Genomic DNA, 15,045 nt, shown 5'->3' on the forward strand with positions numbered 1-15,045 from the left:
CACTTTGCTGAAATTGTTTATCAGGTTTAGGAGTTCTCTGGTAAAATTTTTGGGGTCATTTACTTATACTATCATATCATCTGCAAAACAGTGATGCCTTTAAATCTTCTTTGCCAATTTGTATCCACTTAATCTCTTTGTTGTCTGATTGGTCCAGCTAGCACTTCAAGTCCTATATTGAATAGATAAGGGAGAGTGGGCATCCTTGTCTTGTCCTGAATTTTAGTGAGATTGCTTCAAGTATCACCCTATTTAATTTGATATTGGATGTTGGTTTTGCAGTAAATTGCTTTTGATATGTTTAGGTATGGGCCTTAAATTCCTGATCTCTCCATTACTTTTAACATGAATGGGTGTTATATTTTGTCAAATGCTTTTTCTGCATCTAAGGAGATGATCATGTGATTTTTTTCCTTTGAGTTTGTTTATATGATGGATTAAGTAAAGAGATTTTTGTTTATTGAACCAAGCTTGCATCCCTGGGATGAAGCACACATGAATAAATGGTTTTGATGTGTTCTTGGATTCAGTTTGCAAGAATTTTTGCATCAATATTCATAAGTGATATTGGTTTGAAGTTCTCTTTTTTTGGTAGGGTCCTTATGTGGTTTAGGTATCAGAGTAATTGATGCTTCATAGAATAAATTACATAATGTTCCTTCTGTTTCTATTTTATGGAATAGTTGAGGAATGTTAGTATCAGGTATTCTTTAAAGGTCTGGTAGTATTCTGAATTAAATCCATTTGACGCTGGGCCTTTGTTTTTGTTGGGAAGTTTTTAATGACTTTTTCTATTTCCTTATGGGATATGGGCCTGTTTAGAAAGTTTACCTGCTATTGATTTAACTTTGGTATGTGGTATCTGTCTAGAAAACTATCCATATCATCTAGATTTTCCAGTTTTGTTGAGGTTAGGCTTTTGTAGTAGGATCTGATGAGTTTTTGAATTTCCTCTCTTTCTGTTATGTCACCTTTTCATTTCTGATTTTGTTAATTTGATACTACTTCTGGACCCTTTAGTTAGTTTGGCTAGGGGTTTTCTATATTGTTGATTCTCTCAAAGAACCAGCTTTTGGTTTTTCTGATTCTTTGTATTGTTCTTTTTGTTTCTATTTGGTTGATTTCAGCCCTGAGGTTGACTATTTCCTGTGTCTACTCTTCTTGGATAAGTTTCCATCTTTTTGTTCTAGAGCTCTCAGGTGTGCTGTTAAGTTGCTAGTGTAAACTCTCTCCAGTTTCTTTACCAGTGCACTTAATGCTATGAATTTTCTTCTTAGCACTGCTTTCATTGTGTCCCATAAGTTTGGGTATGATGAGTCAACATTTTCATTAAATTCCAGAAAGTCTTTAATTTCGTTTTTTCAACCCTGACTAAATTATCATTGAGTGGAGAGTTGTTCAGCTTCCACAAATATGAGGGTTTTCTGTTGGTTTTGCTGTTATTGAAGATCAGCTTTAGGCCATAGTGGTCTGATAAGATGCCTGGGATTATTTCAGTCTTCTGGTATTGGTTGAGGGTTGTTTTGTGACCAATTATATGATTGATTTTGGAGAAGGTACCATGAGGTGCTGAAAAAAGGTGTACTCTTTTGTTTTCGGGTTAAATGTTCTGTAGATATCTGTTAAATCCATTTGGTTCATAACTGCTATTACTTTCACTGTGTTTCTGCTTAGTTTCTGTTTCAATGACTTGTCCATTGGTAAGAGTGGCACGTTAAAGTATTCTTTTATTATTGTGTGGGGTTCAATGTGTGTTTTGAGCTTTAGTAAAAAAAAAATTATGAACGTGGGTGCCCTTGAATTTGAGACATAGATGTTCAGAACTGAGATTTTTCTCTTGGTGGATTTTACCTTTGATGAATATGAAGTGTCCTTCCCCATCCCACTTGATGACTTTTGGTTGAAAGTCTATTTTATTGGATATTAGGATAGCAACTCCACCTTGTTTTTGGGGATCATTTGCTTGGAAGACCTTTTCCCATCCTCTTACTCTGAGATAGTCTGTCCTTGTAATTGAGCTGTGTTTCTTATATACAGCAAAATGCTGGATCTTATTTGCCTATCCAATCTGTTAGCTTATGTCTTTTATAGGTGAATTGAGTCCATTAATATTAAAAGCTATTAAGACATTTGACTGTAGATTCCTGTTGTATTTGGCTTTGTAGGTACCTTTATGTACTTGTTCTCTCCTTTTAGCTTTGTTGTAAGATGCTTAATATCTTGTCTTTTCTTTGGTGTAGGTACCTTCCTTGCATTGGAGTTTTCCTTCTAGGATTCTCTGTAGGCCTGATTGGTAGATAGATACTGTTTGAATTTCATTTTGTCCTGGAATACTTTGGTTTCTCCATCTATGTTGACAGATTGTTTTGCTGGGTATAGTAGTCTGGCCTGGGATGTCTGTTCTCTTAGAGTCTGCATGATTTCTAACCAGGCTCTTTTGGCTTTTATAGTCTCTGTTGAGAAGTTTGGTGTAATTCTGATAGGTCTGCCTTTGTAGGTACTTGGCCCCTTTCCCTTTCACATTTTAATATTTTTTCTTTGTTTTGTGTGTTTAGTGTTTTGATTATTATGTGATAAGATTTTCTTTTCTGATTCCATTTGTTTGGTGTTCTGTACCTTTCTTGTACCTTTATGGCTTTTTTTTTTTTCTTTAGGTTGGGGAAGTTTTCTTCTTGATTTTGTTGAAGATGTTTTAAGTCCTTCGAGCTGGGAATCTTTGTTTTCTTCTGTTCCAGTTATTCTTAGATTTGGTCTTTTCATTGTGTCCTGAATTTCCTGGATATTTTGGGTTACACGTTTTTTATGTTTTGAATTTTCTTTGACCTTTGTATCAATCTCTTCTACACCTGAGATTTCCTCTTCTGTCTCTTGTATTCTGTTGGTGATACTTACATCTGTAATTCCTGAACTTTTTCCTAGGTTTTCCATTTCCAGACTTGCCTTCATTTGTGTTTTCTTTATTGTTTCTACTTCTACTTTTAGGTCTTGGACCACTTTATGCAACTTTTTTCACCTGTTTGATTGTTTTCTGTATTTCTTTAAGGAATTTAATTTTTTCCTCTTTAAGGGCTTCTACCTGTTTATTTGTGTCTGCCTGTATTTCTTTCAGTGAGTTAGTTATATCCTCCTTAAAGGACTCTATTATCTTCATGAGATATGATTTAAGGTCAGCTTCCTGATTTTCAAGTATGTTGATGTATTCAAGGGCTTGCTGTGGTGGAAGAACTGGGTTCTGATGATGCCCACCTATATTGACTTCTGTTGCTTATGGTCTTGTGCTTGCCTCTCGCCATCTGTTTATCTCTAATGTTTGCTGGTCTGGGTGACTCTGTCTGGAGTCTGCATCTTTTGCTCCTGGGTTGCAACAGGTCTTCTGGTAGGCCAGTGGCCCTGGCTGTAGCAGACCTCCTGTGGAGTCTTCCAACTGGAGTGTATTCATCGAGGCAGAGAAGCTGCTGATTTGTTGCTCTGGCTGCAGTAGATCTCCTGGGAGGCCTTCAGACTGTTATGTCTTCAGAGAAGTAGTCAGACTGCTGTAGTGTGTGAAGCTTTCAGTCCTTTGAGTCAATTTCCTTGCATGTCACAAAGACCCTTAGAGGTCTTCAGACAATGGTGTCAATTCCCCGGTTGTCCTGTGTACAGAAAAACTCCTGGGATGCCTTCAAGCTGTGGTGTCCTGGGTACAGTGGATCTCCTGGATGTCTCTGGTTGTGGTGTCAGATGCCTGGGTGCAGCAAATCTCCTGGGATGCCTCACAAAGTGGTATCAATTGTTCTGAGTACATCTGAGTACAATGGTTCTTCTGGTAAGCTTCAGGATATGGCATCTTCCAGGAAGCAGATCAGCTAGCAGTTGTCCTAGCAGAAAGAACGAGGTAGAAGGGGATTGGTATTCAGCAAGTATTTAGGGGGAATGGTGGGTCGCCGAGTCCACTGGCCCTCAGGGCCAGCAGTGGGATTTCAGGCGGTGGGGGGATCTTACCAAATACTGAGTACAGTGGATTCTCTGGTATGCCTTAGGATATAGCCTCTTCCAGTAGCAGTCTGTTCCAGAAGAAAGGACCAGGCAGAAGGGCTGAATTTGAATTTATGCTACTAAACATCCTCTCTCTTGCCCATTTGCCATCTGTGTATTGTCTTTTGTTTGAATTTGAGCCTGCTCCCTTGGCACTTACACTGTTGGATTCCAAACTTATATCATTGTTGATACTTGCCTGTTGTTGAGTATGAGAGTTAAAAATGCTACAGATCCAAGTATGGCACCACATTTCACAATGCGAAGTTGATAAAATTATGCTTTATAATTGAAAACTATGCATAATTATGTAAACCAAACTTTTTTTTTTCTGTTGTGTTTGATACAAGGGACTGGGCTGGCTTTGAACAAAGTTCGCCTGCCTCATATTCCTAAGAACTGAGATTAACATGCATTTGCTAGGACACCCAGTATGGACAGTCTATTCATAATAATTAAATCATTTGAAATAAACAGAAATTACCAGAGGGATGGATTCAAGATTTCAACAGGATTTAGTTTAAGTGTGTATAAGGAAACATGCAACATGCTTATAGTGAATGCCTGGCCTTTATTGAAAGGTTTTTATACACTAAGCACCATCATGTTTATGCATTGTGTGTGTGTGTGTGTGTGTGTGTGTGTGTGTATAATTGTGCATGTATATGTGCATGTGAGTGAATATTATCCTTCAGTAGAGTATTATTCTTCAGGAATAATTTTTGGCTTTCTGGGACAAAGTCTTAAATTACATAAATTATTCTTGACTAGCTGGCCAGCAAGCACCAATTCACAGGAGTCTGCCTGTCTTCACCATCCAGGCCATGAGATTACAAGCATGTTCCACCACACCTGACTTTTTTAATGGGTTCTTGGCATGTCCCAGATCCTTACTCTCATGTGACTAGCACTTTATCTGCCAATTATCTGCCCAGTGTTTCAGATAATTACTAACTGATGCTGGGGAAGTATTTCTTTTCTAGGAACACGACTGAAAAATTGTATTGTATTGTGTATTGTCATCACATAAGAAAGAACAGAGTCTTCAATAGGAAGAATGCTTGGATTTTACCAGTATATTCATTAAACCTAGTATTTAAGGTCTTCCCAGGAGGTAGAAAGTAATCCATGAAGATGCAGTGGACAGATGGTTAGACTAGAGTTGCTCCCATGATGTCATCATGCTAACTTGCACAGCTCAGGGCTAATAATTAGACATCTGAATTTCAGTCATATCTGAGTTTCAGTGCTTTTTAATAATGTTACAGATAATGATAACTCACAAGCTGGAAGGAAAGTTTCAAAGTAAAATTTGGTATATGAAAGAAAATATTAGGCAATTTTTATCTCTCTAAAGTCTTATTAAAAATACCCTACCCCCTAAATACCATCACATTTTAATTGTCATTTTTATATACTTATTTAATTTTATATCTTTAAAAGAGAAGATACATAAAGCACATAAGATGAACTACATAGTTCATAGTTTACAGTACTTAAAAACACATTATTAATGATAAAACAGTTAAATTTTTAAAAGTATTACACAATTTTTACATATGAATATATGTATTATAACAGATATGTGAGCATAACAATAGCTGAAATGCCCAACAAAGGGGAGGGAGAAAGTGTAGAGACCATATCCAGAGGTTAGGCAAGGTTCCTGGTTGGGTGAAGGTGCCACCCACTCAGCTCCAAATTTTAACCCAGAATTGCTCCTGTCTAAAGCAGGATAAATACAGGGACAAAGTGTAAAGCAGAGACCAAAGGCAAGGTCATCCAGAGACTGCCCCACCTGGGGATCCATCCCATATACAGATACCAAACCCAGACACTATTAGAAATGCCAAGAAGTGCGTGCTGACAGGAGCCAGATATAGCTGTCTTCTGAAATGCTCTGCCAGAGCCTGACAAATACAGAGGCAGATGCTCACAGTCAACCATTGGAGTGAGTACAGGGACCCTAATGGAGCAGTTAGATGAAGGACTGAAGGAGCTTAAGGGGTTTGCAACCCCATAGGAAGAAAAACATCAACCAACCAAGCCCCCCAGAGCTCCCAGAGACTAATCACCAACCAAATAGTACACATGGAAGGAACCATGGCTCCAGCCACATATATAGCAGAATATGGACTTGCCCAGCATCAATGGGAGAGGAGGCTTTTGGTCCTGTGAAAACTCAATGCCCCAGTGCAGAAGAATGTCAGGGCAGTGAGATGGAAATGGGTAGGTGGGTAGGGGAACACCCCCAAAAAAGCAGGGGGAGGAGGGATGGTATAGTGGGTTTGCAGAGGGGAAATAGAAAAGGGGATAACATTTGAAATGTAAATAAATAAAAATATCCTATAAAATTAAAAAAAAGAAATACTCCCAACCTCTCAATAGAGACTGTAAACTATAAAAATATCTTTTATTCAGCAGATATAACTTTCGTCTTGGAGGCTAACTGTTGAATAAGCTTGGCCTTTCTAATTCTTTCGAAATTCTGGCTGGCTGGTTCAACTTATCTGTTCTGGCTCAAACTCTTCCCCAAGCTTACTGATTTAAACTGACTTCTCTTGTCTTCTTTCTGAATTGCTCTGCTTGGCCACAAACTAACTGGTAATCTGGTCTAATCTTCTGTCTCTCTTGCATTCTCTGATTTGTTCTAACTTCAATTGCAATGTATCTCAGTAAAATTGTCCCTATAAAACTGCCTTTTCTCTGCACTGATTCTATAAACTCAACATAATTGATCATAAGTGCAAGAAATAAACTGCATCCCACTAAGTGCAAGGAGCTCAACTGGATTCACATCCACTCACTCCCTTCACTATTCCTAAGTAGTCTCTCTCTCCTGTCCTCATGAGAGTTGGGTGTATCTTATCTCTGACCCATTCTGTAAAGTTTATCTCATTAACTACTTTTTTCTACCACTAAATTACTTTTCACTTTCAAACATGGTTGCATCCTTTTACAAACTTAACCTTCATTGTTTAGGATCAAAGGTATGTACTAAGGCATGTCTGTATTAATCTAGTTAGATTAGAGGCATGTGTCATGCCTTCATTCCAGCAGGACCACACAGACCTAGGCCTTTGGATTTGATCCCTTTCCAGAGCAGCCATGTTGCTGGATTAAATTTCTTCTTTACTAAAAGTCAGAAGGGCCTCAACAGATGTCCTGTAGACTCTAAAACCACAGATGCCATACCAGAGTACTATACCCAGCAAAAAGTTCAGTCACTGTAAATAGAGAAAAACAGATATTTCATGATAAAATCAAATTTCAACATTATCTATCTACAAGTACAGACCTACAAAAGATACCAGAAGAAAAACTGCAATCCTAAAAGGTTACATCCATGAAGGCACATGATTAATAAATAATATCGTGACCTTAAAGCGTGTATATCAATAAGCCACCAGTGTTTCTAAGCATCCTTACATCAGTATTTGTAAAACAGACTTTACTAATTTCATTTCAAATTCATTAATTAATGTTTGTCCATTCACAACATATGTACAAATGTGCAAGCTGTTCATACTGTGTCTCCACTGTGGATGCCAAAGGATTTTATGGAATCAATTTCTCTTTTTACATTTTTGTAGATCCCAAACTCAGATAATCAGTCATACAAGACAAGTGCCCTTACAGCTGAGTTGTCTTTTTAACTCTTTCCAAATATCTTAAATTCATAAGAGAACTTATAACAGACTTAAATTTTATTTTCTAAACAAGAAAACAAACACATTCAACAATATTCACACATTTAATGAATATACTTAGCTACTTAACAAGAAGAAAGATGGATAGTCTAGGTGGCATTAACATGATGTATGCATAGATCCGAAAAGAAACTTTTGTGAATTTGAAAGCCCCTGAATTGAAAATATTTAGTTCCTAAGAGATCTATGAAAATCTAAGTAGGCATAGAGTGATCACCTCTTTTCCTCTTATTTGTCATACAGTTTGAATATAAATAATATATTTTTTAAAATTTCATTGTTTTAGACACTGTGGTCCATATTTTTATTTTATTATTGTGGGTATGTATGAGTACTCATGAGGCAGTTTTGTGTAGATGTGTTGAGTCCAGAGGTCCATCATAGGTATAGATGTCCTGTTAATTGGCACAGGATCTCTCATTTGTCTGTAGCTGACCATAGTATAGTCTGGGCATATATCTACCTTTCTTTGCCTTCACATTACTGGAGTTATAAGTAAGTATCATTACCCTGGTCTTTTCACCTGGGTTCTGGTTATTACATTGAGGTTCTCTGCCTCTGCCAAGGACCAGCCTCAGGGCTAGAGAGATGTCTCGGTCATTAAAGGCTAGGCTCATAACCAAGAAACTTAGCTGGGAGAGATCTTGTCTTTCCTTACCATTCCCTAAATCTCTTTATCTCCTTACCTCATATTTTTCTGACAAGCTGGGTCATAGTGTAGCTACCTCTGCTCCTTTAGGTCTGTGAAGATCCTTTTAGGATTCATACTGCATCCTTATATTTTGCATAGTTGAGAAATTTTGTATTATTGAATTCATGTTTTCACTGTTCTTTCCTACAGCCTTAAGGGATGCCCTAAAGATCACAACTTTCTACAATTTTGTTGAAAAATAAGCATGCACTCATTTCCCAGACTCATCTATTTCTGATTATCATGGAGTAATTAACATTGACAGAAAGTATATTCTCAAGGAGGAACATGAAAGCATGTGCATTATTACAAAAACAAGCCTTGTACCCATTACAACCATTGATACTTGTGGAGGTCCATGACCTGCTAGCTTTTTTCCAGGGTCAGGAAACATACAATGCTGCTCCTTACACATAGCTAAGAAGTACTTTACAGTCCTCAAACTTGGAAGGCAACCACTTTAGTTACTGGATTATCTTTCCCACCTCATCTCTCTGGCCTCCACTTTTAATCTTACTATTTAAGAGACCTAGGCAGAAGGGTTCAAGTTTCAGACTATTCTAGGATGCATAGCAAGACCCTATCAAATAAACAAGTCAGTCAGATTGGAGGGCTGAGGGAGTACCTCAGGGTAGAGCACTTGTCCAACAGGTATAAATTTATAATTCAGTCTGAACTAGTACAAAGGAAATAAAGACAGATGTAATTAATAATGAAGTGTTCATTTGTGAGTATGCCTCAGTTTCAGGAAAAAAACTTTTTTAGGCATTTTACGGTTTTTGTAATATATTTTCTTAGATGTGATTTTCTGTTAACAGATTGACTTTTCTCCATACCATACAATCAGCTGATAGTGACAGAGTCCCTTTCTATGTTCATGAAGTGCTCAGCAGCAGAGATTGAATAATACACTAGAATTCAGTGACCCAACTGTCACTTCATTTTCTGGTGAACTTCACATTATACATTACCTATGAGAGAGACTGTCACATATGCAGTAGCTGAGAAAGTGGTTCAGTAATTGTGGGTTAATTTGTAGTCATGCATGTTCAATAAGAAAGCTCACTCTCCCTCCAAAAAGAAGATTAGAAAACTTAAACAAATACATTCTCTAAGAAAGGCTAGACAGCACTATTGATCTCAAAATTCCAGGTGAAAGAAAATAATAGATTTGTCTATCAATGCTAGACTAAAACTAATAGTGTAGATGCAATCCTTTTACGACTAGTGGAGATGGCTCACAAATCTGAATTTGATTTTTTTGCAGCCAAAGCCAAGACAGAAATATGATCAGTTAAAATTTTATATTTCGCATATATAGCTTTTTCTGGCACATGGCCCTGAAAGAAATGTGTCCCATGGGTACATAGATAAAGAGGTCACAATATGATGTACTGCCTTCAGATACTACATCTTAGGAAGTCTAACAGAGGCTCTCCTGTGTATACTTGTAACAGTTCTCTCCTTCAAACCGAGGGCAAAACGCCAACACCAAGTTCTACTGGGAGATCTCGAGGGCAGATGCAGTCATCAAAAAGTGTAGCTCTCTACTGACTTGACCTGATTGTCAGATATAATTTAGAATTCTTATGGACATGGACAAACTACACATTTTAGAAAGGATTCTCTATAGATGTGCATGTTTATTTAATTCTTCATATTACTTTAACATGATTAGACAGAAAGCTAAGTAGGACGCAAATGTTGCCAACTATGAAAATCTGGTCATATTACCAGATTTCTACTAGAAAAGGCATTATCCAAAGAGCATAAAGCACGTAGAGTCTATTAAACAAACTGAAGGTGAAGATTTTCATCCTAAACTATCATACCTGGTCATGTTTTTATTAATTTATTTATTTATATCATCATCCTTATTATATTATTTGTTGTTCTGACTAATTTTCTTAGTAGTTAACATAAATTACCTGGTGTACCCAACAGAAAAAAATGTCTAAACCATATCTATAACCATAATGCCTGTTTTATTGCATTGTGGTTTTGCTGGTAAACCTTTCCTGCTTCTCCCGTAACAGAGAGTCCACATGTAAAATACCTTGCAGGCAAACTGAGTGGTTCTTGGTGAGTGAAATGGTACCTTAGTGCCTCTTTGACCTTTGACTCACTGGAGTTAATGACTGTCTCAGTGAAATCCCATCCTTTTCTTTCACATGAACCCCTGTCAGTCCCTTCTACTCTCTCTCTCTCTCTCTCTCTCTCTCTCTCTCTCTCTCTCTCTCTCTCTCTCACTCTCTTCTTTTTTCTTGGTCATTATTATGTTGTTTGTTGGATGACTATTTGTGTTTTGTTCATACTCAGCCGATCTCAGGAACAGTTTGTTACCACATCTGAACATCCACCCATAAGCTTCTGCACAGTGGGCTTAGTGACCAACTTGTATGCACAGACACATTGTTTCTCTGTCAACTGTGATTGTGTGGAACACACCAACAGTTACAGATGTCTATGTTGAGAACACAGATTTTTTGGCTTTGTGGGTATTCGTTTCCTCATTCTGTAAAACGCAGCTACCATTTCTTTCAACGTCAAGCTCACTTTTATCAGTAGCTACTGTGAACTTGCCGATAAAAGTCTGAATCCCCTCAGCTCAATAAGACACTATTTATCTAACTTCCTGTTAGCTAGGTCTTATTTTACAAAACCAAAATGTGAACTTTTAACCTATTTTCCCTTCCAATCAAGAGATGGTAAGTGAATATTGCAATTTGACTGACTGCTGCTGTGTGTAAGTTGTTTCGTTTAATTACAGGTCTATCGATAGACTATGTGGAAAATAAGCTTTATTGGATCAGTTCTGGAAATGGAACCATAAACCGATGCAACCTAGATGGTGGTAATTTAGAAGTAATAGAGTCAATGAAGGAAGAATTAACAAAAGCGACGGCCTTAACCATCATGGGTAAGTGCAGTGATTCTGCGGCGAGGCTGAATCCTATTGATTAGGAGTTGACTAATTATTACCTGTTAAAATCCTAGCATAGTTACTGTGCCATTGGCAACAAAAACACAGTCAAGCTGAGCATCTATGATTTCTTAAAATGTTCTTTAACTTTGCAAAGCACACTTTTATACTTATCCAGATTATACTTATCCTTAGTACTGGATTATCACTTCTCAGTTTTATGTGGATTGTACACCTGTATGACTCTTTCCTGGGCTCTATTTTGGCTCTAAAGTAAAAGCCTTACATGTTTGCCAGTGCAGTCAAAACTGACCTGTTTATCAGCCATGGGTATGGTATCCGTATCATATAACCAGTGATGGGGACCACACTCTCTACCCTGAAGTCTCATGTTTTGAGCAGATTCTAATGATCAAGTCTCATTTCCATCCTTTTTGTTCAGTATAAAGGAGGATTTAGAAAGTTAGGGGAATATTTGCTTTTGATAAAACAAATAATCAACTCTGCTGGATTGCTGATATAAGCTAAGTTTTGAAATCTAAGTTTTTCTTTTAAAGAGAGCATCATGCAAGCTGTAACCTGTAAGAGGGGGTCCATGTAGAAGAGTTGTTTGGTGAGGAACATTTTGTTTTGTTGATGGACCTATGTGGTCAACCTGCAAGACCGAATGTCCCATGTGGCTTATCAATGACTGTGTTTTGTTACAAGAAATGAGAAATAATATTCATATTGTAGTTCCAAACACCACAATGTGTCAAAAAGCACAGCATAACCTTATACCATTCAAAGAAATTCAACCCGAATATGATTTGTTTTAAGTTTGTATAGTCAGCAAATAGGGACTTAAAATTGTAAAAAATTATACTGCCTATATAGTATTTCTATTGTTTCACCTGTTAACAAATAATTCATAATTTAATGTGGGCTGTTTTGTTTTGGTTTGGTTATAATTTTTTATGAGTACATGAGAAAACGATAGAATACCATTTATTGATGTTGAAATATTTTAAATTTTCTTTTCTATGCAAACCCTATGTTTTAATAGCATTATTTCCTGTCATGAAAACTGCATGAATAAAAGCCAGATGTGGTGTATGTGCATTTCCCCAGCACATAGAACAGTGAGAAGCACTCTGACTCCAGCCTATCCTAGGCCACATAGTGAATTTGAGAACAGCAGGTGCTACCTACCTAGTGAGTTTGAACTAGACTGTGCTATATTGAGAATGTCTCTCACATAAAAAAGGAACTAAATGACAATTTGTGAAATTTTAAATATAGAAGTTGTTTAAAATACAATAGTATCTCCCTTTCTTGTAAAGAGGGCAAAAGGAGATTCTTTTCACTTGTCATTCAATGACGATTATGTATTACTCTACGGGACTATTCATTTGAAAGTGCTGATTTCTGCTTAAATGTCAAGTTAAGTTCTCACCTTCTCTAGTTTTACATGCTCTGCTTTTGAGGAGAACTGTGTAGGTGTAAAGGCAGGAAAGCAAAAACCATGAAGGGATGAGAATAAACAGTTCTTCAGATTGACTTTGGAAACCTAGATTAGCCATCAGGACCCTAATGGCAGTTCATGTCAGCATATAAAAAAAAAAAAAACAAAAACAGTGTAATTTGCAAAAAGTTTTCCATGCAATCAGCAGTCTAATTCTAGGTGCTGAGTAAAGCTTAACATGTGACTACATTGAAACTCCTTTACAAAGCACATGTGCTCATGAGTGTATGTTGTATAGCTTAAAAGCCTAAAATATAGTGCAGTTCCTGACCAAGGTAGCATAGAAGTCAGCAGGCTATAAAGTACTGTGACAGCTTCCCTAAGAGTAGGTTAAGATCTTGGAAAGGAAGAGTCTGGGATAATCATTTTAGGGAATTTAGGTGTGGTCTGACTCGATAGCAAAAGGTGGATGTGGTCTGCCTTAACAGACAGCATAAAATTTCATCAGGTCATCAACAATATCTGTTTCCAGGCTACTGGGCAGGAAAACAGGTATTTTATCTCCTCCACTGAGATGGGGCCCTTCTGTCTTTAACATTCCTGCTTTCACTTAGTGATCTGAGGTCACAAGGGTCTTTGGTCTCCCAACAGGCTTTTCTAGCTGCCAATGTAATAGCATCCACCTGGTTTCAGTGGCTTTCTCCTGATATCATTCTCTACCTTACTTTTTGATAGTTGATTTTGGTTTTGTTTTGTTTTTCTGAATTATTTCTTGAACTTGATATTTTCAAAACTAGATTTTCTTGAGGTAAGGCATTTATACCTATAAGCAAAGAATTTCTTTTTAAAAAATCACTGATTTGTTATTTCCTGGCATTTGGAAATTTTCTGTAACATTTTTATGCGCTATTAGTCAACTTGAGTGTTCTTTTAATAGTATGACTAACATAAACATCTTAAAGGAATTAGTTCTTTGTGGGCTCTTGATTTTAAAGTTTTTCTTCATTGGGGCTGGCTACATTGATTCTAGACTGGCACTAGGGACAATCACCTCATGGCAGAAAGGAAGAGCAACAGAAGGGCAGCAGGACAAAACCAGCTTCTAATGACACGCCCCCACTGAACAGCCTGCTTGAGCCAAGCCAATGATTCACTAACTTTCCGAGCTATTCAGATTGTGATTCTATCAACGAATTAATCTTTTCATTATGTGAGAGATCTCAAGATCCAATCCTCCCTGGAAAAGCCAGGACAGAAATGTTCAGGACCTGTGTTAGGCTAATGTCCTAGGTATTTAACTCATCTGGTTTGCTAAGAACACTATGTCAAAGAATTCAATGTTGGCATTATTCTTACTATGTTTGCACAGACACACCAACATGTAACAGTCATACAGATATACCCAAACATACACACAGACATACTCACATATACAAATACATGCACCTGAATGACACACAGCTTGATAAGAAAACTACATTACACATTCCAGGGTTAATATTCTCCGTCTGCCCCCACATGCACATGCATACAAACTATATTCAATGGCTTATTTTATAGCTGAAATTAATAGTTGTTCTTTAGCATAATTTTCTTTGCTTGGTTTTGTGAGATAATGTCTCAGTCAAGATTGACCACCAACTTACTATGATGTTGGGTTCTTGATCATCCTCCATTTATGCCCCATAGTCTAGCATAACATGGGTTCAACAGGATGGGTCTGTCTCATGATTCATATGACTCAGCAGTGTCAAAGCGACAGTAGCATGTTTTTCATATGTGCTTTTGCATATGTTAAACCTCAAGCAAAGTCGAATTGGAAACTTGGAAAGTCCCAGATTAATCACTCCCATTGTTTTCAAAACTTCAATTCATAATGACGTCAAAATGTTAAATAAAAGCCATAACACTTCAAAAATTGACTTTTTTTACTCCTTCAATATATATATATATATGTCTTTATACTATGTACTACATGTGACATAGAAACATGTATTATACTATATAAACCATCTTTTTGGTAAATTAAAGTAACTTCCACTTCTTTTATTTATACTACTGACCCTTTTCTGAGTAGTCATCCAGTGCAAAACATCCAGAACTTTATACTGTAGATGGATAATTAGAGGAAGGATTGAAAGAGCTGAAGGAGCTTGCAACCCCATAAGAATAACAATGTCAACAAACCAGAGCTTCCAGGGACTAAACCACTACCTAAAGACTATACATAGACTGACCCAGGGCTCCAACTGCATATGTAGCA

The 15,045-nt window shown here is 37.1% G+C and overlaps 1 protein-coding gene across 1 annotated transcript in view; it reads left to right on the top strand.

The window, feature by feature from the left end:
- LOC116901382 (low-density lipoprotein receptor-related protein 1B-like) overlaps positions 1 to 15,045 on the top strand; it is a 199,002-nt gene that overhangs the window by 138,049 nt on the left and 45,908 nt on the right. Inside the window, exon 13 of the mRNA XM_032903249.1 lies at positions 11,186 to 11,335. Coding sequence (XP_032759140.1) covers positions 11,186 to 11,335 — 150 coding nt within the window. The remainder of the gene's footprint in view (positions 1 to 11,185; positions 11,336 to 15,045) is intronic.

This window comes from Rattus rattus, chromosome 5 (assembly GCF_011064425.1).
Source record: "Rattus rattus isolate New Zealand chromosome 5, Rrattus_CSIRO_v1, whole genome shotgun sequence".
NCBI lineage: Eukaryota > Metazoa > Chordata > Mammalia > Rodentia > Muridae > Rattus > Rattus rattus.